Source organism: Prionailurus viverrinus, chromosome E3 (genome assembly GCF_022837055.1).
Source record: "Prionailurus viverrinus isolate Anna chromosome E3, UM_Priviv_1.0, whole genome shotgun sequence".
Taxonomy (NCBI): Eukaryota; Metazoa; Chordata; class Mammalia; order Carnivora; family Felidae; genus Prionailurus; species Prionailurus viverrinus.
This window is the reverse complement of record NC_062576.1, coordinates 9,339,799-9,359,154: the sequence shown is the minus strand read 5'-3', so window position 1 is coordinate 9,359,154 and position 19,356 is coordinate 9,339,799. Positions and strand designations below refer to the sequence as shown.

General features: G+C 57.3%; 1 protein-coding gene across 4 annotated transcripts; it reads left to right on the top strand.

The window, feature by feature from the left end:
• Window positions 1-372: 372 nt before the first annotated feature.
• On the top strand, window positions 373-7,502 carry UPK3BL2 (uroplakin 3B like 2). Of its 4 annotated transcripts, XM_047838256.1 has the most exons (8): window positions 373-508; window positions 844-955; window positions 1,641-3,332; window positions 4,914-5,066; window positions 5,256-5,475; window positions 5,895-5,971; window positions 6,234-6,354; window positions 7,211-7,502. In XM_047838256.1, the coding sequence occupies exons 3-8, from the start codon at window positions 3,251-3,253 to the stop codon at window positions 7,317-7,319; spliced, it is 762 nt and encodes a 253-aa protein (XP_047694212.1). In that variant the 5' UTR covers window positions 373-508; window positions 844-955; window positions 1,641-3,250; the 3' UTR covers window positions 7,320-7,502. The 4 variants fall into 4 exon arrangements, with proteins under 4 accessions (XP_047694212.1, XP_047694209.1, XP_047694211.1 ...); XM_047838253.1 differs by lacking the exon at window positions 1,641-3,332; XM_047838255.1 differs by having other exon boundaries at window positions 376-955.
• Window positions 7,503-19,356: the final 11,854 nt, after the last annotated feature.

Genomic DNA, 19,356 nt, shown 5'->3' with positions numbered 1-19,356 from the left:
ACTGGCCACTGGGGAAGTAGGGGGGAGGGGGCAGAAAATTCCAACCCTCTCTTTGTGCTGGTGTCCTTGGCCACCAGTGCCCATCCTGGGGGTATCTAGGGGCCTTCCAAATGTCACCTCATTAACATAAACTCAGGTGGAAAGGGGCTTGTTATTGGGGTGCCTGGGTAGCTCAGTGGGTTAAGCGTCCTACTCTTGATTTCGGTTTACATCATGATCTCACAGTTCATGAGTTCGAACCTCACATCAGGCTCTGTGCTGACAGTGCGGAGCCTACTTGGGATTCTCTCCCTCCCTCTCCCTCTGCCCCTGCTGTGCTCTCTCTCTCTCTCTCTCTCTCTCAAAATAAGTAAAATAAATTATTTTTTTTAAAGAAAGGGGCTTGTTATGAAAAACAAAAACACTATTTTCGTCTTTACTACTGTGGAGCACTTTGAGGGAACAAAGATACCCCTTTAGGGGCCTCATGCCGGGTACCGGACCACAGTATATCTCACGGCAGACACAGGTAAGTGATCCTGGACACACAGCAAACCGAGGACAGTGGGGGTCCTGGGGGTGGGGGCAGGAGACAGAGGGACGCAGGCGCAAAGAGGGAAAATACAAAAGTAAACTCAGGGCCTTGTGCAGAGCAGTAGTAATCAGCATGGGCCACGAACTGAGACGGGAAACATCAGTGTTCCCGCCGGCCCCCAATGCCACACAGATCCACAGGGAGAGAGTCCTGAGTATGACCAACCTGGGGCCAATCTCCAGCTCGAGAGGCCACTGCAGGAAGGTTGGGCTCTGTTTTCTCATCCGTGTAATGAGATTAGTCATAATGCCTGCCCTACTCACTTCTAGAGGAGCTGAGGAGATGAGTCGATGAGCAGGAACGTGTCTTCAGAAAGAAGCGAGCTCTCCACCTGTTGTGATGTTCGCTCTCAATGCCTTTCAAATGTAGAGGAGAAAAAAAGTAAATACATATATTTATTAATATGTATTGTATAAAAATACGTAATATATGAAAACATGTTGGGGCACTTAACTGACTCACTGGGTGGGAACGTGCAAGTCCTGATCTCAGGGTCATGAGTTCAAGCCCCATGAACATAGAGCTTCATAAAAAACAAAAAGAGAGAGAGAGAGAGAGAGAGAAGGGGCATCTGGGTGGCTCAGTCAGTTAAGCATCTGACTCTTGATTTCGGCTCAGGTCATGATCCCGGAGTCATGGGCTCGAGCCCCACATTGGGCTCTGCACAGGACATGGAGCCTGCTTGAGATTCTCTCTCCCTCTGCCCTTCCCCTGCTCATACTTGCACACACTCTCTCTCTCTCTCAAAAAAAAAAAAAAAAGGAAGAGAGAACTTATTATATATAAGTATATATATTATATACACAATAAGTATGTAAAGGTACAGAGATACATAGAGAGTAACATAGCGTATATATACTCGTATATCTGGGAGGGAGAAGGTGGAGGGCAAATACAGCCAAATGCTCACAGTTTCGAACCCGGGTGGAGGCTCTATGAATGGGCATTCACCGTACTATATATTTTCAACTGTCCTAAAGGTGTGACCATTTCTATAATAAAGAGCTGGGGAGGGGCGCCCGGAGGGCTCAGCCGGTTGAGCGTCTGACTCTTAATTTCCGCTCAGGTCACGATCCCAGGGTCATGGGATGGATCCCCTCGTCGGATTCTGTGCTGGGCGTGGCACCTGCTTAAGATTCTCTCTCTCCCTCTGCCTATCTCCCTTCCGCTCGCTCTCTCTCTCTTTAAAAAAAAAAAAAGCTGGGGAGTTAAAGAAAGCCCAGACCCTCTGGTTGACCCCCACCCTTCTCCCCTCCACACCCAGCGGGTACGGGAGGGCCAGTGCCCCCTCCACGGAGCTGTCAGCAGGAGCAGGGCACAGGTGTGTGCAGGGATGCCCTTGAGGTGACAGCACATGACATCACAGTGATTGGAAAATGGAGATGCGTGCCAGGGGGCGAGGGTGCTAGGGGAGCATTTGGGGGGGGCACCAAGCCCGACCAGAGCACATGTCTAATAGTACTGGCCCCTGAGGTAGGTAGGACAGGAGGCTTCTGGGTACTGCAAGGTAGCAGGGTCCTCCCGGAGGAGGCTCCCCCCACGCACACCCCCAGACTCCCCCTGACCTCATTCTCATTTCCCTTCCCTGAGCTTTGTTGTTTTTTTTTTTAATTTTATTTTTGGGGTTTTTTTTCCCCATTTATTTATTTATTTATTTACTTACTTACTTTTAAATTCGCATCCAAGTTAGTTAGCATACAGGGCACTAATGATTTCAGGAGTAGAATCCGGTGATTTCCCTGAGCTTTTGTTCTGGCTTCGGCCCCCCGTTCCCTTGGGGCCGAGTCAATCATGAAGGAAATACAGTGATTTCCAATCTTGAAAAATCTGAAACTCTCTGCCAACATGTCCCAGTAAAGAGTTGGTCACGAAAAGCCTACCAGGCAGTTACATAGTTAGCAGGAGTATTTACCCCTTTTGGAGGTCACTGTCATAAACAGTTGGCACAGTTTAAGTCCTTTCGGGGGGGAAAAATAGTGTACGTGGGCTGGCAATCAAATAGCATGTAAATGTATCATAATAACTAGAGACTATTTATAATTTTTTTAAAAGTTGTTTTTTTAAGTACTCCACGAAGGAGTCTGAGTTTTAGGAGGGTGGCTCCGGCCAGATGCAGCTGGATAAGGAGAGGAGGCAGGGCGATGTCGGGGAGCTCCCCCCTCCAGGGCCCAGGCTGCAGGGGGACAGCAGGGAGTGCCCTAAACTTGCCTTTGGGTGTGACCGGCTAATCCAGGCTCTGCCCCACCCGGCCGGTGATCTTGGACAAGCCCCTTCGTCTCCATGCTCCTTCCGACTAGAAAATGAGGGTACCTCCCTTCAGCACGGGGTGACTGTGGGGGGCCCCAGGTGCTAGGTAGGCAGGACTGTCACGGGGGCCATGGGGACCCCGGAGCTACCACCGCCTTCCTTGGCCCCTCCCCGGCCAGGGCCTCCTGGATGGGCTTGTCCAGGCAGCGGTGCCTGATTGTTCTCTTCAGACCCCTCCCTGGGATGCCAAATCCGTAGGGCCAGTGGATTCTGCCCCCAAACCTGTCTGACCAGTTGTTTGGGAAGAGGGGGCACCTGGGAGGAGCTTCAGGAGGTACCGGAGGCAAGCTCTCCAGTCCCCCGGCAGACAGCACGGCGGAAGCTCTGGGACGCTGCAGACAGACGGACGGTCAGACACTTGGCCTGGCCATGGGGCTCGGTGGGGGACAGTATCGGCTGCCGGTGCCACTGTGGCTGCTGTTGACCTGCCTCCAGCAGGGGACAGGCCTGGGTGAGTGAAGGGGGACGGGGCACCGTGCCTCCGGCTTCAGGAGGACAGACCCCACCTCCCCAGCTGCTTCCCAAGCCCCAAGTCTGGGGACTGGGTCCTGGGTGGGTCAGGGGAGATGGCCCACCAAAGGGGTCACAGACAGACACCTGTCCCCACACCCAAGACAAGGGAGTGAGCAATGCTTCCTCCCTCTCTTTAGGGTTCTCATCCCCATGCCTCCTGAGCTCCCATCCTGTTCTCAGCAACCACCTCCCCTCCTTCTGTCCCTGAGGAGGGTTTAAACAAGTTTACAAGGGCAACTCCCGGAAGGAAGGAAGCTAGCTTTCCCGGGGGGCTGCAGGCACTGGTCACTGTGGGCTCTTACACTAGAGGGGCTTAGAGATGCAGCGCCCCATCTCGGCTGCTCCACTCCTCCCTCGTTAAGTGGACATTAAGTACCTGCTGTATGCAGTGTGCACTGGGCCTTGGAGACAGGAGCGGGGGCTCTGAGGAAGGAAGAGTCTAGTCCTGAACCTCGGGAGCCGAACGGGATGGACATGAATCCTGCTGAGGGGAACTGAACGAAAAGAGGGAGAGGGCTCTGAAGACTTGCGTGAAAGCCAGCCTCCCCTTTCTGCTGCCCTCCAGGACTGGGGACTGCAGAGAGAAGGGGCACGGTCCTCGGGAGCCTTCTGGGCAGCAAGGCTGGACGTGGCCACATTACTTGTCCTGGGTCCTGAGTCCGTCGCGCCCCCATCTCTGACATGGGGGCCCAGGGTTCTTGTCCTTTCCTGTCCCCACCCTTCCCCAGTGAGGCTGAAGCAGGAGGGTGGGGGTGGGGGGTTAGGGCACAAGATCCAGAGGGCCAGGTGCCTGGGGTGGGCTGGCAGGTGGCACAGCCCTGGGCCAGGAAGAGAGGATGTCCCGTGCTCTCAGCCAGGACACCTCCTGGAGGGGCACGTCTGGGCCTGGGGTCTTGCTGGGGACCTTCCTGTGTCACCCCCTCACAGCCCTCCAAACCGCTCATTCCTCTTCTCAAGCAAACCAACCTGGACCATCTGGGTGGAGCTGAGGGACTTGAGAGGCAGGTAAACTGAGGCCCAGAGAGTGCCGGAGCTCAAGGTCACGGTCAAGAGTCCCGTCTAAGGTTTGGGCTCAGGCTCAGGCTCCCTTAAATCTGAGTCTCGCCCCAACAAGGCCTAAGACATCTTCTTCAGAATTGTGTATGCAGCGGGGGAAGGGGTCTCCTGTGTCTCTATGCCTTCCCCAGGCCCTGCCCACCGCGGAGACCCCAGTGACTCAGGTGGGGCAGGGCCTCCCTCCTGACCTCCCACAGTTCCTACCCCTAGTAGGCGAGCAAGGCAGGAGGCAGGGCCGGACTCGGTCGCTGGCCCATGCCCCACGGGCAGACCCTCCTGATTAATGCCTGACTGGAGCTTCCAGGAAGAGCCTCCACTCCTCCCTCAGATTGGGGCCCCCGGATCAAGTCTGTGCCTCCCCCTTCAGACTGGGGCTTCCAGGACCATGACTCCCACTTCAGACTGGGCTATGGGGGCTTGGTTGTCCTGTTGAGCCCTTCTGTCTGTCCCCCGCCTGCCCCAGAGCGCATCAGCTACGTGCCCCAGCTCTCCAGCCCCACCCTGGCAGGGACACTCACCCAGTCTACCTTCACGCTGGAGCAGCCAAGGGGCCAGTTCAGTCGCCTCAACATCTCCGACTTGGACACCATCTGGCTGGTGGTGGCCCACAGCAACGGTGGGTGCTGCAGGGGCAGGCCTGGGTGTTCCCTCTGTGAAATGGGCAGGAGGCCTGGGCGGAGCAGCGGCTGTGGGGGGAGGGGAGGCTGGTCTGCAGGGGATGAGGCGTGAGGGCTGTCTGGCCAGGTGGGATGGGGTGGGGCGCTGCCCTCGCGGCCCCCACCATCTGACCTGCGGCTACCCTCAGCCACCCAGAACTTCGCTGCCCCACAGAGGGTGGAGGACATCCCAGTCCCGGCTGACTTCAGCCAGAGGGGCTACTATCTCACGCTGATGGCCAACCGGTTGCTCTACCCGGGCAACCAGCCTGGCAACCAGCTCCGGGTCCTACGCGTTGGCAATGATACCCGCTGCTCCCCTAAGAGGAGAGGCTGTAACCACCCCCTGCCGGGCCCCGGCCCCTATCGGTGAGCTCCTGCCTGTGCCCAAACCTGAGCCTGGGGCAGCTCCGAGCTGAGTGCCTGGGTTTCTGCTGGGGGGGTGGGGGGGGGGGCAGGGGGCAGGGACCAGGGACGCCTTGGTGAATTCTCCCTTCTTTCTTGGGCAGAGGGCCCCCCACTTGAGCCCCTCCCCCCATGGGCCATCTCGCCCCTGCGGGTGTTTTCCCATCCACAAACTGTCCCCAGCCCTGTCTCCCCTCACTCAGGGCTTGATTCACTGATGTGGGGTGCTGGGGAGCTAGTGCATGCCACACACATTTCCTAAGTGAGGATGTTGAGGCCCAGAGAGGGTGAGGGATGCGCCCAAGGCTACACAGCTGGAATTGGAACCCCTTCTGGTTCAGGTTCCGGGGACCCCCACCCCCAATCCTGGGTCTCCTTCTCAGAGTGAAGTTCCTGGTGATGAGTGACAGGGGACCTGTGGCTGAGACAGAATGGTCCAGCGAGACCCGCCTGCAGCAAGGTACGGGGCCAAACCAGCAGGTCAAACACTGGGGCTGGGGGGCTGGGGCCTGGGGGACTCCTGAGGTCGGGCTGGGCTGGGGAGAATGGACCAGCCCCCCATCAGAGCCACCATTACCATCCTGCTGTCTGCAGGTGCCCCTCCCCCAGCTGGGGCAGGGATGGTTGGTCTGGAGGCTGTTCCAAGTCCCCCTTCTGGGTCAGAACTCTCTTCCCTCCCCCCCAACCCCCCACCTGCCTGGGGTCCCCCTCACACCTCTCAGCCAAGGCACTACAGGCTGTCCCAGGACCCCAAAGCGCGGGCACCGTGGTCATCATTGCCATTTTGTCGGTCTTGCTGGCTGTCCTTTTCACTGCCCTCCTTGCTCTGCTTATCTACACCTGGTAAGTGGCCAGGGTCTGGGCCCCCTGGGAAGGGTGGGGTCTCTGACCCAGACCACCTCTTATCCTCCTCGTCCTCTCAACCCAGAAGCCAGTAGGGCTTGTGAGTGTGTGTTCGTGTGCGTGTGCGTGTGCGTGTGTGTGTGTGTGTGTGTGTATGCATGAACCCCTCCCTCCTTTGTCCCTTTCTGCCGACCAATTGCCGTGCGGGACGGTGGTGGCCTGGGCGTGTCCTCGCTCTCTGAGCGGCACCCCTCGCCCCCTGGCGGCAACAGCTGGAATTGCGAGTAGGGGGCTCACCGCAGACACTCCAGATGGGAGACACCGAGGCGGAGAATTGCTTTCAGTTGAAGCGCTGAGCTTTGCCTCAAAACTTCATTCAGAACTCGCATGCTGGGGCCTGGTGGACAGGGGTGCCCACAGGGCTTCCTAGAGAAAAGGGGAAACCTGGTCTCTGGGTGGGATTTGGGGAAGGGGGGAGCAGTTCTAGGAGGGAGGGGGGAGGGCCTGGGGCAGGAGGGTTTCTGGCAGCCAAGCAAGGGGTGGAGCGCGGGGGTCATGACTCCCAGCTGAGGAAAAGGGCTGTGTCCTGAAGGCCAGAGGGAGCCAGTGGCGGCTCTCGATGAGGGGAGACAGGGCAGACTCTGGGGTGCGGGGAGTAGAGGAGAGTGTGGGGGCTGGGAGGGCACAGCTGGATTTGTGAGGTTTAGAGGAATAGCCCGGTTCCCTTAGGTTAATCCAGCCCGGCCAGTGGAGCCTCAGTTTCCCCAATGCTCCTATGCCTCGAGCTCCAAGCCATGGGCAGTAGCTGTAGTACTTGGATCAGGCCCTACACTCATCTTCTCTCCCCTCCCCAAAGTCATGACACCTGCAGGAGCGCTCCCATTTCGGGCCCAGAGCAGTCAACTTGCGTGAGAAGATACAACACCCACCACGTGACTGACCCCCCAGCCGTGGGGGCCTCATGAGGGGTCCGCACCTGCCCCTCGGCCTCCTCCCTGGTCCAGGCTGCAGATCCCGGGCTGGGAGCATGCCCGGAAGCTTCTGGAGCCCTGGAAGAGAGTGTTTCCAAGTGAGGGTGAGGGGAGAGTGTCCTTAGCCCAAAATTAGGCCTGTCTCTGTCAGAAATAAATGTCCCCAGCAGCCCTGCACATCTGTGTTGTTGTTCACCTGGGGAGTCTCCCTGGACCCCCGTCCCCAGCTCTCCTGAGCAGGGTGGGAGTGGGGGCTCTTAGGAAGATATAGCACCGGAGGTGAGGCCCAGGGTCCCAGGCCAGCTGAGCCATCTGGATCCCGGTAAGCCTCTCGTCTGGCCTCTATGTCCCTATCTGGAAAACGAGGGTGATTACACTGGCCTCACTGGGCCCAGGTTACTCTCCACCAATGAGATGAATGTGTTCACCCTGCCCTGCATGTCTGGCCCTGGGTGTCCCAGCCCCCAGTGTCCTTCCGGTGGCCCCCTCTCCAGCTGACCTGGCCTCCCGGCTGGAGGGCTCAGGGCCTCTAAGCCTCACACCCAGCCCTGTGCTCACTCTGGGCATGGGGGGAAGCAAGTGCATGTGGCCCCGGGGCTCCTAGGGAAGCCTGGGCTCAGCCCAGAGCTGACTCTGGCCCCAAACCTAGGCCAGGGCGCCCAGCATTTGTTGTCATCAGCCCCAGTCCGGGCCGGGCGGGAGATGACCCGAGCAGGGTTCTGCCCTCAAGTTGCCCCATGCTGGGGGGGGGGGGGGGGGGCGGGAAGGGAGGTGGGGGGAGTAGAGGGACACCAGCACTTCGAGGACTAGAGGGGATGCAGGTGCCAGATCCAGATGAGGCTTCACAAGAGGCTTGCTGGGCAGGTGTGTCCTTGGAAAAGGAGCAGTGCTGTGCCAGGTGACACGGGAAGGGGGCACAGGTCGAGGCAGCAGCCTATGCAAAGGCCTGGAAGCAACTAGGGGCTGGTGGGCGGGCAGGATTGGGTGGCTTGAGGATGGGGTGAGGGATGGCAGGGAGGCGGGGGGCGGCCCTTGCCACATGCCCCTTGGGGCAGGGGGCAGGGAAGGAGGGCGCTGGCTGGGTTCCCAGGTGCCTGTCTCTGGGAGGGGCAAATGGCCCTGATTTAATAGCCAGTGCAGACACATCCCGTTCCAGGCTGGGAGGGGTGAGGGTGGGGAGGGGGGTAAACAGGCTTCCGCCCCCTGCCTAGGTCAGCCTTGACCTCTCCAGAGCCTTTTCAGAGCAGCCATGAGCCCCAACCCTGGGCCTGGGTGACCCTGGACACGTCCCTTGCCCTCTCTGGTCCTCAGTTTCCCTTTTTGTAGAAAGGGAGGGTTGAACTGGGTGACTAAGGCCCTTACTGCACAAACCAACGCCCTGTATGGTGAGGCCTGGCAGGAAACAGATGGCCTGCTGTCTGGCAGGGCAATTGAGAGCGTTTACAAAGGTGTGGTCAGCGTGCTAAGGGAGCCAACAGGAGAGGCCCGGACCCAGTGTTTATGACGGGGACATAATCACTCCCGTACCTCAAGGGCTGACAAGAGGGGAGTGGTATCTCCAGGGCCAGTGAGCGGGAGTTGTGGGCGAGGGTCTGCCCAGCAGGGGCTGGAGATAGAAGGACACAGCCACTAGAGGGAGCCGGCGAGTAAATACCCCCCTTTCTCCTGCCTTCTGACCTCGCGATGGTGTCTCGTGACCACACTTAACCAGAAACAACAGGGCAGGGGGCTCTGGGTGATGTGGTCCATGTGCCACCCTCTTGGGACCAGAGCGGGACAGAGAAGGACCAAAAATGGGTAACAGAGGACTCCTGTGATCTGTTTTACTCACAGCACTTCTGACACCAACCAATTCTCTGTTGTCTACTATGATTTATTTTTCTTAAATGTTTATTTATTTTTGAGAGAGAGAGAGAGAGCGAGAGAGAGAGAGAGAGAGAGCGGGGGAGGGGCAGAGAGAGAAGGAGACAGAGGCTCCGAAGCAGGCTCTATGCCGACAGCAGGGCTCGAACGCGTGAACTGTGACGTCATGACCTGAACCGAAGTCAGATGCTCAACCAACGGAGTCACCCAGGCGCCCGGGTGTACTATGATTTAATTCCATTCTGACACTAACTCCCTGGAGTTAGTATAGATGGGTGAAGGCCTCAGCCCCATAAGACTGCCCCCTCCGGCTTCAGACACTGCTGACAAGTACTGAGTTCAGGGATACCCACATTTCTGTCCAACTGGGCTGCAACTCAGGGATTCCTGTGACCCCATCCACGGATTGGCTGATTTGCTAGACCGGCTCACGGAACTCAGGAAAACCGTTTACTTGCTATTCCGGGATTGTCATAAAGGCTACAACTGAAGAGCAAAATAGAAGAGCCGCCTAGTGTGAGGTATGGGGGGAGGGGTGCGAGGTTCGCATGCCCTCTCTGGGTGCCCCACTCTCCCAGCATGTTTACCAACCCGGAAGCTCTCCCAACAGGGGCGCCTGGGTGGCTCAGTCCATTAAGCGCCCGACTCCGGCTCAGGTCATGATCTTGTGGTTCATGAGTTCGAGCCCTGCGTCAGGCTCTGTGCTGACAGCTCAGAGCCTGGATCCTGCTTTGGATTCTGGCTCTCCCTCTCTCTCTGCCCCTCCCCTGCGCATGCTCTGTCTCTCCCTTTCTCTCAAACATAAATAAATGTTAAGAAGAAGAAGAAGAAGCTCTCTGAACCCCATCGACTAGGGTCTTTCTGGAGGCTCCATCACGGAGGCATGGTTGATTCAATCACTGGCTCAACTTGCAGCCCCTCGATCCTCGCCAGCGGTTGTCGCGGGGTGGGAGTGGGGCTGGAAGTTCCAACCATCTAAGCGCATGGCTGGTGCCTCTGGTGACCAGCCCCATCCCGAAGCCACCCAGGGCCCCCCCAAGAGTCACCTCATTAGCATGGGCTCAGGTGTGGTTGAAAGAAGCTTGTCTGAAAACAAAGGACCTTCTTGTCTCCCCTAACATTCAAAAACTTCTAAGACTCTTAGGAGCTCAGTGCTGGGAATCAGGAACAAAGATAATTAAATAAATACACACATTAGTTTGAGAGAGAGCAAGTGTGAGAATGGGAGGGGCGGAGGGAGAAAAAGAGAATTTTAAGCAGACTCCATGCTCAGCGCAGAGCTCGATGCGCAACTCGATTCCATGAACCCCGGATCGTGACCTGGGCCGAAATCGAGAGTCGGGTGCTCAACTGACTGAACCACCCAGGCGCCCCAATATCATGATGATATCAGAGAGGGTCACAGACCGCCTTTGTGCCAAGCCTGTGGAATCAGACCCTTTCCCCGCCTTTGTGGTCTCCAGACAGAAGGGCAAACAGGTGACCTGAAAGTCCTGTCCCAGACAGAGGGCTGCCTGAGGCCAGAGTGGGGGTGGGCGCATGCAGAGGGGACGCTGCAGGAGCGCATCCCGGAGTCTTGGAGGACAGGGACCTCTGACGGGAGATCCCAGAGGCCCCCAGGGCCACCATACAACCTCCATAGCCAAACCTAGATCTGCCCCCAGACCCCCACCTCCTCCTGGTGCCCTGGGCCTCCAGGCCTCAGGCCAAATGTTGAAGCCCCTGATGAACCTCTCCCCTTAACTACAGGCCCCCACTGAGTACACGCACCGTTTTCGGTGACAGGCACAGCCAGGCCCCGAGGCCAAAGCCATCTCCTCGGGTCCTGCCTGGTGCCGAGCTCAGATCCCAAGCTCAGGGATGCGGAGAGCCCAGCACGTGTAGGCGGGATTCTCTCCCACCCGAGCTCCCGTGGAGCCTCAAACAGGCCTGGGTTTGCTTCCCTGAGCTCTTCCGGGGCCTGGGAGCTCGGGGCTGGCTGGAGGGGGAGGCCCAAGCCAGGGTGGCCCCGTAAAGCTGCTGATCACAATCCCCATGCAGCAGACAAGGAACCTCAGCTCCGGAGCTGTGTCTTGGAACCCGCTGTCGGGGAGAGTCACATGGCGGTCAGGGCCCTGGGAAGGTCCGTGCCCTGGCCCCAGCCCCAGCCCTGGCCCCCTGCCTGACCCTCCTGGCTCTTTTCGTCCATGAGAAGGACGGAAGAGATGGGCCACAAGCTCCCATCATCCCCTTCCCCGATCACCCACTCACTCCTATGCCCAGCAGACCCTCACTGACTTCAGGCTCGCCGGGCACGAGACATGGAGGGAGACCTGGCCTCACGGGGGCTAGGTCTGCACAGAGGTAACAAGGGGGCCTTTATGTGACGGAGCAGGAGCTGGTGGGGTGACACTGACCGCTGACCCACTCAGCATGCCTGCTGTCAGGGGTATAAACCTGGGGAACACGGGCTTGGGGACAATCGTCTTGAGCCATGAAATGATGTCCAGTGGGTCTCCATGTCACCTGCTATCAGGCTGAAAAACGGACAAATGGATCCGGGCAGGGGCCTTTTTCTGCCTTGCTAGCTGTTTCACTTTTTCTTTTCTTTTTTTTTTTCTTTTAAGTTTATTTTTGAGAGAGAGAGCGAGCTCAAGCGGGGGAGGTGCAGAGAGAAGAGAACAGAGGATCTGAAGCAGGCTCTGCACTGACAGCACAGAGCCCGACGCCGGGCCCGAACTCACAAACGGTGAGATCACGACCTGAGCTGAAGTCAGACGCTCAACCGACTGAGCCCCCCAGGACAAGCCATGGGAACTTGGCTCGCTTCCTGGAGGAAGCTGTCTGAGCCGGCCCAGAGACGGGCATGACCGTCTCCCAGTGGACACGGGATAAAATCAGAGAGCTGGCTTCTGTTCCCGGGTTGGGCTCAGTACAGGAAGAGGACAAAAATGGAGCAGACACCCAGACACCCAGCTGTCCCCTGCAGCAGGAACCCAGGTGGCCCTCGTGGACTGTCACGGGAATGTAAACAGCTCCACCCCCTCCTCCCTGCCCGTGGGTATTTGCACCCCATCTTTGGCACAGGACCCAGCTCCGCTGGGAACACTGGCTCGCACAGACGGGTCTGAAGGCCTGGGTGATGCCAGAAGCCAGGCAGGCAGGAAGGGCTGCGAGGCCCCGGAGAGGAGGGAATCAGCTAGTCCTAGAGTCCGGGAGGGGGCTGCTTCTGCATCTGACCCTATCCTCTTAAACTCCCTGGGGGATGTTTCCACCCTGAGCTGCCAAAATGCACCCCAACTTGAGAGAGGGGTCTCTCTAGGGTCCCAGTCACCCTGTTGGGAGGCCTCTCCCAGGGAGGACAGTCCAGCCAGGGGGGTGGTCTCCTCCACCCTCCCAGGATCCGTTGGTGAATCCCAGGCCAAGGAGCAGGTGCTCCTGGGATCCCCCTGGGGATGTGCTGTTTCAGGGGCCAGAATCTCTGCTTGCTGGGTGGGTCTGAGCCGCCCAGAGTCAGGTCTAAGGTTCCTATCAAGATGGCCCAGGGGCTCACACGTGATGGTCCCCTTGCCCTGCTGATGCTGTTCCCGCCTCCTGCCACCTTCATGGAGACCCCAAACCCTCCTGGCCCTTCAAGCCCAGCTTGTACGTCTCCCTTCTCCTTGCGGCCACCTGTGACCCCTTCACTGCAAGTTATTTGTCCCCCCTGAATCTCAAGGACTCCAAGAATATTCCCTGGTTGTCCATCCATCCCTAGTGGGGTGAAGGGTCCAAGAAAGACAGACGCGGAGCAGGGGAAACAGACAGGAGACGCAAACCACCCTTGTCAGCCACCCCTGGTCACTCCAGCCCAGCCCAGCGAATGCCACCCACAGAGGGCTCGGTGAGTCACAGGAGGGACTGACCCATGGCACAGCACTTACTGGGTCCCAGGAACGGGCCGAACAATTCCCAGACGTGAACCCCTAAATCCTCAGGCAAGCCCATGATAAACTCATTTTACAGATGAAGAAATGGAGGCATGGTGAGAGCCACCAGGGCAGGAAACACAGGGGAAGGGAACCCAGCTTGGGGTGGGGCAGGGAGGGTCTCAGAGCTTGGCTGGCGGGGATGGGGCTGGAGGGCTCCTGGAGGGGACTCGGGGTGCCCAAGGCTCCCACCCCTGCCTCTGATCTAGACAGCAGCTTGGGTGGTCCCCTTACCACATCCAACTCCCTCCCCCAGCTTCCTCAGCGGGAGGATGGGGCAGGGCTTTCCACTCCTTTCGGAAAGGTTCAAGAGGTTAATGAGAGCCAAGCACGGAACTGCAATCAGGAGATGAACATCTCGGAAGACAGGAACCTGGATCTGGGCTGAAGGCCAAGGGTGGGGTGGCCAACGGCATCTCTGGTCACGGAGCCTGACTACCCGCTGTCCCAGGGCCACAGCTGAGCCCCTCTGACCAGCCAAGGGCCCCCACGGAATCCCCAAGAATGTCAGAGACCCCTTCTCTTCCACTGCGCACCTGCTCCAATCAGGGTTATTTGGGAGGTGGGACCTCAGGGCTGACAGACTCTGCTTGTCCCCAACTCACCTGCCTTGGGTCTAAGGCCCGGTTGACAGGGGTAAAGGGGAGAACAGGTTCGGAATCCCGCCAGGACCCTGGAGGGATCCCAGGCCTGTGTTAAGGTCCCAAGGCGTTAAGAGCGGCACACAGACTGGACCTTGAGTCTCCGTCTTCAGGCTTGGTCCCCAAGGTGGGGACATTTATCTCTCGACCTTTCTCCATGTCCCCAGCTGCCTGTTGTCCTTCCCAGGCTGCATGCTGGGCACCGGGGGCAGAAACAGCTTGGCCACAGTCCCTGTCCTAGGGGGCAGAGGGTAGCCAAGACAGAGGGGTGTCCTTTTGGGGGTAAGGAAGCGCTCTGTCCTTGCTGACCGGTCAGGCGGGCCCTTTGGCTTGGGGGGGGTTGGGTTCATGAGGTGGCCGGAATGATGCCAGAGGTGTCCTTCTCTGCCAGACAAGGCTGAAGAATCTGGGCCGGTGGAGGAGACATCTGGTAGGTCCACCGGGCAGAGGTGGGGACAGGCGTGAAATGCCCTGGGAAGGACCTTAAGAGTTGACCCGTTTAGGATTCTACCCTAGGACCTCGTAATTCTGCTGGGAGGTATTTCCCCAAGGGAAGCGAGCACTCGTGTCCAGCAGAAGACACACGAGCTATGTTCACCGCCGTCTTACTCGTGACAGCCCCCAAACTGAACACAGCGCGGGTGTCTCTCCACGGGCCAAGGGAGAAGAAATTGGAGGAAACTGTGGGAAGCCAGGAACACAGTACATTCTGTATGGTTGCATCCATCTGAAGGTCAAAAGCAAGCAAGACTGTCAGGATAGCTGTTGTCTCTGGGGGAGGCAGTGACTGGACGGGGGCGCGAGGAAACCAGCTCGGGGCTGGGAATGTTCTAGATCTCCGTCTCGGGGATGGTTACCCAGGTATATGCATGTGTGAAAAATTAAGCTGCTCGCTTAAGATCTGTGTGGGTTTGGTGGCACCCGGCGGTTCAGGGAAGCGTTAGATTTCTTGGTTGTGGCTCAGGGCATGATCTCGCAGTTTGTGAGTTCGAGCCCTGCGTCTGGCTTTGTGCTGACAGCTCGGAGCCCGCTTGGGATTCTGTCTCTCCCTCTGCCCCTCCCCAACTCGCTCGCACATGCTGTCTCTCTTTCTCCCTCTCTCTCTCAAAAGTAAATAAACATTAAGAAAGAAGAGATTTGTGTGTTTTACTGTAGGAGAAAGGGTCCGTGTTTATTCATGAGCCTCTACGGATGGCACCGTGGCCACGAGGCCCTGACCCAGAGAGGAGCTGGTCCCCCCCCCCCCACGCCCACCCTCACCATCAGCCAGGCTGCCCTTCCCCCCAGGCGCAGGCCAGAGAGACGCGGGCCAGGAAGAGAGCGCGTGGGGTCCAGCAGGGGAAGAGGGGACAGTCACACAGAAGGTGTAGGAGGACGGTGGAGATCCTGCAGGGGGCGGCTAGGGCAGGAGACCCCAGTGAGGCCGGGGGCCCGAGTGCCCGCTACGCCCCAGGAGCAACCGGAGTGGAGGAGGGGGCGGTGGGGAGCACTGCCCGTGGTTGGGAGTGAGGGGTGCGCTGGAGCCTCCGGGCAGGAGTCAGGCTGAGAACCGGGAGCCGCCTCCACCTCCTGTGTCCCCCCCACAACCCTGCACCTCCCTTCTTTACCCCAAGACCCCCGGTTCCTGTCAGCCCAGCCAGGGTCCTGTGCGGAGCGGAGCGGGGAGGCGACGGCGCCAGAAGCCACAGCAGGTTTATGTCCTGGCTGCGGCTGCCCTGCGCTCAAGCCAAGTTCCTGTCTCACACATACATCCTTCTCCCCTTGGAGCCGGAAGAGGCCCGGTCGGGGCCCAAGAGGCCAGGGTCTCCCCGCGATCATGCCGTCCCCACAACGGGGGGCCGTTTCTGTTCAGGGGACACCCCGAGAGCTGGGCCTGGCCCCTTCATCCCTACTTCCTGGCCCCATCTCTACTCCTTCCAATCCAGCCCGGTGTCACCCCTTCCAGGAAGCCCACTCAGAACACCGCCACCCTGTGTAGGAAGGGTGTGCTTTGGTTTTCTTAGAGGCCCTGGCGGAGATCTGGACCCAAGACCGTGGACTCCTGGTCTTCAGCTTGCAACACCCAGGACTCCTGGTGTCTCACTCGCCTTGCCACGCCTCAGTTGCCCACTTTGGGGGTGGTGGGAAAGTAGTTTTTACCCACAGGGGCTGAGGCTGAGGGGGTTCACAGAAAGGGGCCTCTGAGCTCCCTGCTGGCAGCCACCCTCTGTCATTGGTGGGATCTCCCTGCCTCGGCCCACCTCGGCTTCTCGCCCGAGACCACTCTCAACCACTTTGGAAAGCCCAGAGGGACCCGCAGCCTGTTCCCACCCCAGCCCCCAACAAGGGGTCCCTGGGGAGAATTGAGGGGCCATATCGTCCTTCCCTCTGTCCCCACCTCAGTCCGGGGGCTAGGACGGTCCCCTCTCTTTCTGTATTTTCTCTTTCTGACTTCCTGTCTCTCTCGCTCTGTTTCTGAATGTTTTTCTCCACCTATTTCTCTCTCTGTCTTTCACTCCGGGCCGGGTCTTCTCTCTGTCCTGCCAAGGACAAGGACAGGGCCCCACTAGGAGAGGACAGCTTTGTCAAAGCCACGTTGCAGCTCCTTGTTTATAAAGCAGACGTGATGCCAGCACTTAGGCCCGAGTTGTGCTGTGGATCCAGAGCCGATGGCGCCTGTCCTCAGGGGCTCTGTCTGTGGTTTCCTCATCCCCTCGCACTGAAAAAAGAATGTCCCTGACGTGCTCCGCACTGGAAGGTGCCTCCTGAGGTCTGGTGACATCAGCATGCCGTCTTCACAGCCACTCACTCTACGGGGTGCAGCCGCCACTGTCCCACTTTACAGATTAGGCAAGTGAGGCCCAGAGCGGCAGAGTTACTCGCCTAAAATCACACAGCAAGTCCTATTGGAGTAGTGGATTCAGGATTTGAACTCAGTGCTACAGCTCCAGTGTCCACACTCTTCACCACGGGCCTCAGTTTTAAAAACCGTATTTAAAAAAAAAATTTTTTTTTAATATGTATTTATTTTTGAGAGACAGAGCATGGGTGAGGGAGGGGCAGAGAGAGAAGGAGACACAGAATCCGAAGCAGGCTCCGGACTGTGAGCTGTCAGCACAGAGCCGACGCGGGGCTCGAACCCACGAACCGTGAGATCCTGACCTGAGCTGAAGTCAGCTGCTTAACCAACTGAGCCGCCCAGACGCCCCTTAAAAATTGTATTTAACGCCCTCTGTCTACGTGGGGTGGGTGGGGTGTCAAGGCCAGCCGAAAGAGGGGAAGCTGGGAACAGAGCCCCATCTGGCCTGTGAATGCCCTTCCACCTGCCCCCCCCCCCGCCCCCCCAGACTTCTCATGGCTGCTGAGTCCACACTGCCTGGCACACGGCTTCACTCGGCCCAGAGCCTGCCAGGGCTCCCTGCGGCCCCGGGCTCAGTCCGGAGTCCTGCGCCTGGAATTCGCGGGTGCCCAGCTGGGCCTCTCTGACCTTTGTGTGGGGGGCGGCCCTCCCCGCCTTCAGCACATCTGCCCAGCTGCTGGGATCCCCATTCCCCCTCCTTCCCCTGACCCACCGTCTCAGCACCCCCTTTGAGCTGCAATGTCCGAGTGCCATCGCCCCCGTCCTGTCTCCTCCCCGTAGAAGGGACGGTGCCAGCAGCCACTGTGTGGGGGGTGGGGGTGGGGGGTGGCAGGGTGGCATGACAAGGCCTTTCCTCTGGGCAGTGACAGTTTTCCCCAGGAAGCGCTGTGGGCGTGGGCCTCCAGCTCAGGAAAATCCACGAGGTCTGGTTGGGGCAAATGCAATGGCTCCAAAATATTGAAACCACAAAACCGAAAACGATAGTAAATGTTTACTTAACTTTCTTCTAGAAGTAACACTCCGTCAGCCTCACCCACTGTTACACTTGGTATTTTAAAACATGTCACTGCGCGTGAAAACAATTTGTAGGTCGCATGTTCTCACTTTGGAAAAATCCCCAAGATTCCCAAGAATGCGTGGCGTTTGCAGAAAAATCAAGGCCAGCAGCAAATCCCAAGAGCTACTTGTACCCAGGTAGCTTCGAAAGCTAAGTTAGAACATTATTTTCAAATATGTTTATGGCCAAAATATACATATAAAGTTGGGGTCTATTTGCAATTTTTATTTTTTATTTAAAAAAAATTTTTTTTTCCATCTATTTTGAGAGAGAGATAGAGAGCAAGGGAGGGGCAGGCAGAGAGAGGGAGGGGGAGAGAGAGAGAGAATCCCAAGCAGGCTCTGCCCTGTCGGCGCAAAGCCCGACTCGGGGCTTGAACCCGCGAACTGCGAGATCGTGACCTGAGCTGAAATCAAGAGTCGCCTGAGCCACCCAGGCGCCCCTGAACGAATTTTTTTTTTTTTTAAGCGCACTCTTCAGCGGTATCAAGTGCATTCACATTGTTGGGCGACCCATCTCCAGAACGTTCTTATCTTGCAAAACTGAAACTCTATACCCATGAAACAACAACTCCCCATCCCCCCTCCTTCCAGCTTCCGGTCCCTGGCAGCCACCATCCCACTTACTATTTCTAAGAATTTGACGACGCCAGGTATCACATATAAGTAGAAGCATGCTGTGTTTGCCTTTTCATGGCTGGTTGATTTCACCGGGCGTGATGGCCACAAGGTTCATTCGTGTGGTAGCATGTGACAGGATTTCCTTCTTTTCTTTTTTTTTAATGTAAACACTACCCCCAACGCGGGGCTCGAACCCACAGTCCTGAGATCAAGAGTTGCATGTTCAGGGCTCCTGGGTGGCTCAGTCGGTTGAACGTCTGACTTCGGCTCAGGTCATGATCTCTCGGTTCGCGAGTTCGAGCCCCATGTCAGGCTCTGTGCGGACAGCTCAGAGTCTGGAGCCTGCTTCGGATTCTGTGTCTCCTTCTCCCTCTGCCCCTCCCCTGCTCATGCTCTGTCTGTCTGTCTGTCTCTCTCAACAATAAATAAACTTTTTTTAAAAATTAAAATAAAAAAAAGAGTTGATATTCTCCTCTAGCCTCCAGGAGTCCCTTCTTTGTTTGAGGCAGAATAATATTCCCGTGTGTGAGTGTGCATGCACGCGTGTGTGTAACACATTGTCTCCATCCATTCTCCTGCCGATGGACATTCAAGTTGCTTCTATCTCTTGGCTATTACCAAAAATGCTGCAATGAACTTGAAGGTACAGATACCTTTTCAAGACCCTGGTTTCAGTTCTGTTGGCTAGATACCCAGAAGTGGGATTGATGAATCATGTGGTAATTCTATTTTTAATTTTTGGAGGAACCTGGTATGGGTGCGTTTAATCGATTTGGTTCCAGTTTTACAAGGATGTGAGCGACTTATAACCTCGTATTCGTTTTTGGTACACAACACGATGATGTGACACAGGTACGCATTGTGAAGTGATCACCACCAGAAGTTTCCTTAACGCCCACTACCTCACGTAATTATCATTTTTTTTTTCTTGTGATGAGAACTTTTAAGATCTACGCCCTTTGCGACTTTCAAATACGCTACACGGTATTGTTAATTACAGTCACCAGGCCCTACGGTTAGATCCTCAGGGCTTATTTGACCTTATGTCTGGAAGTTTGGAACTT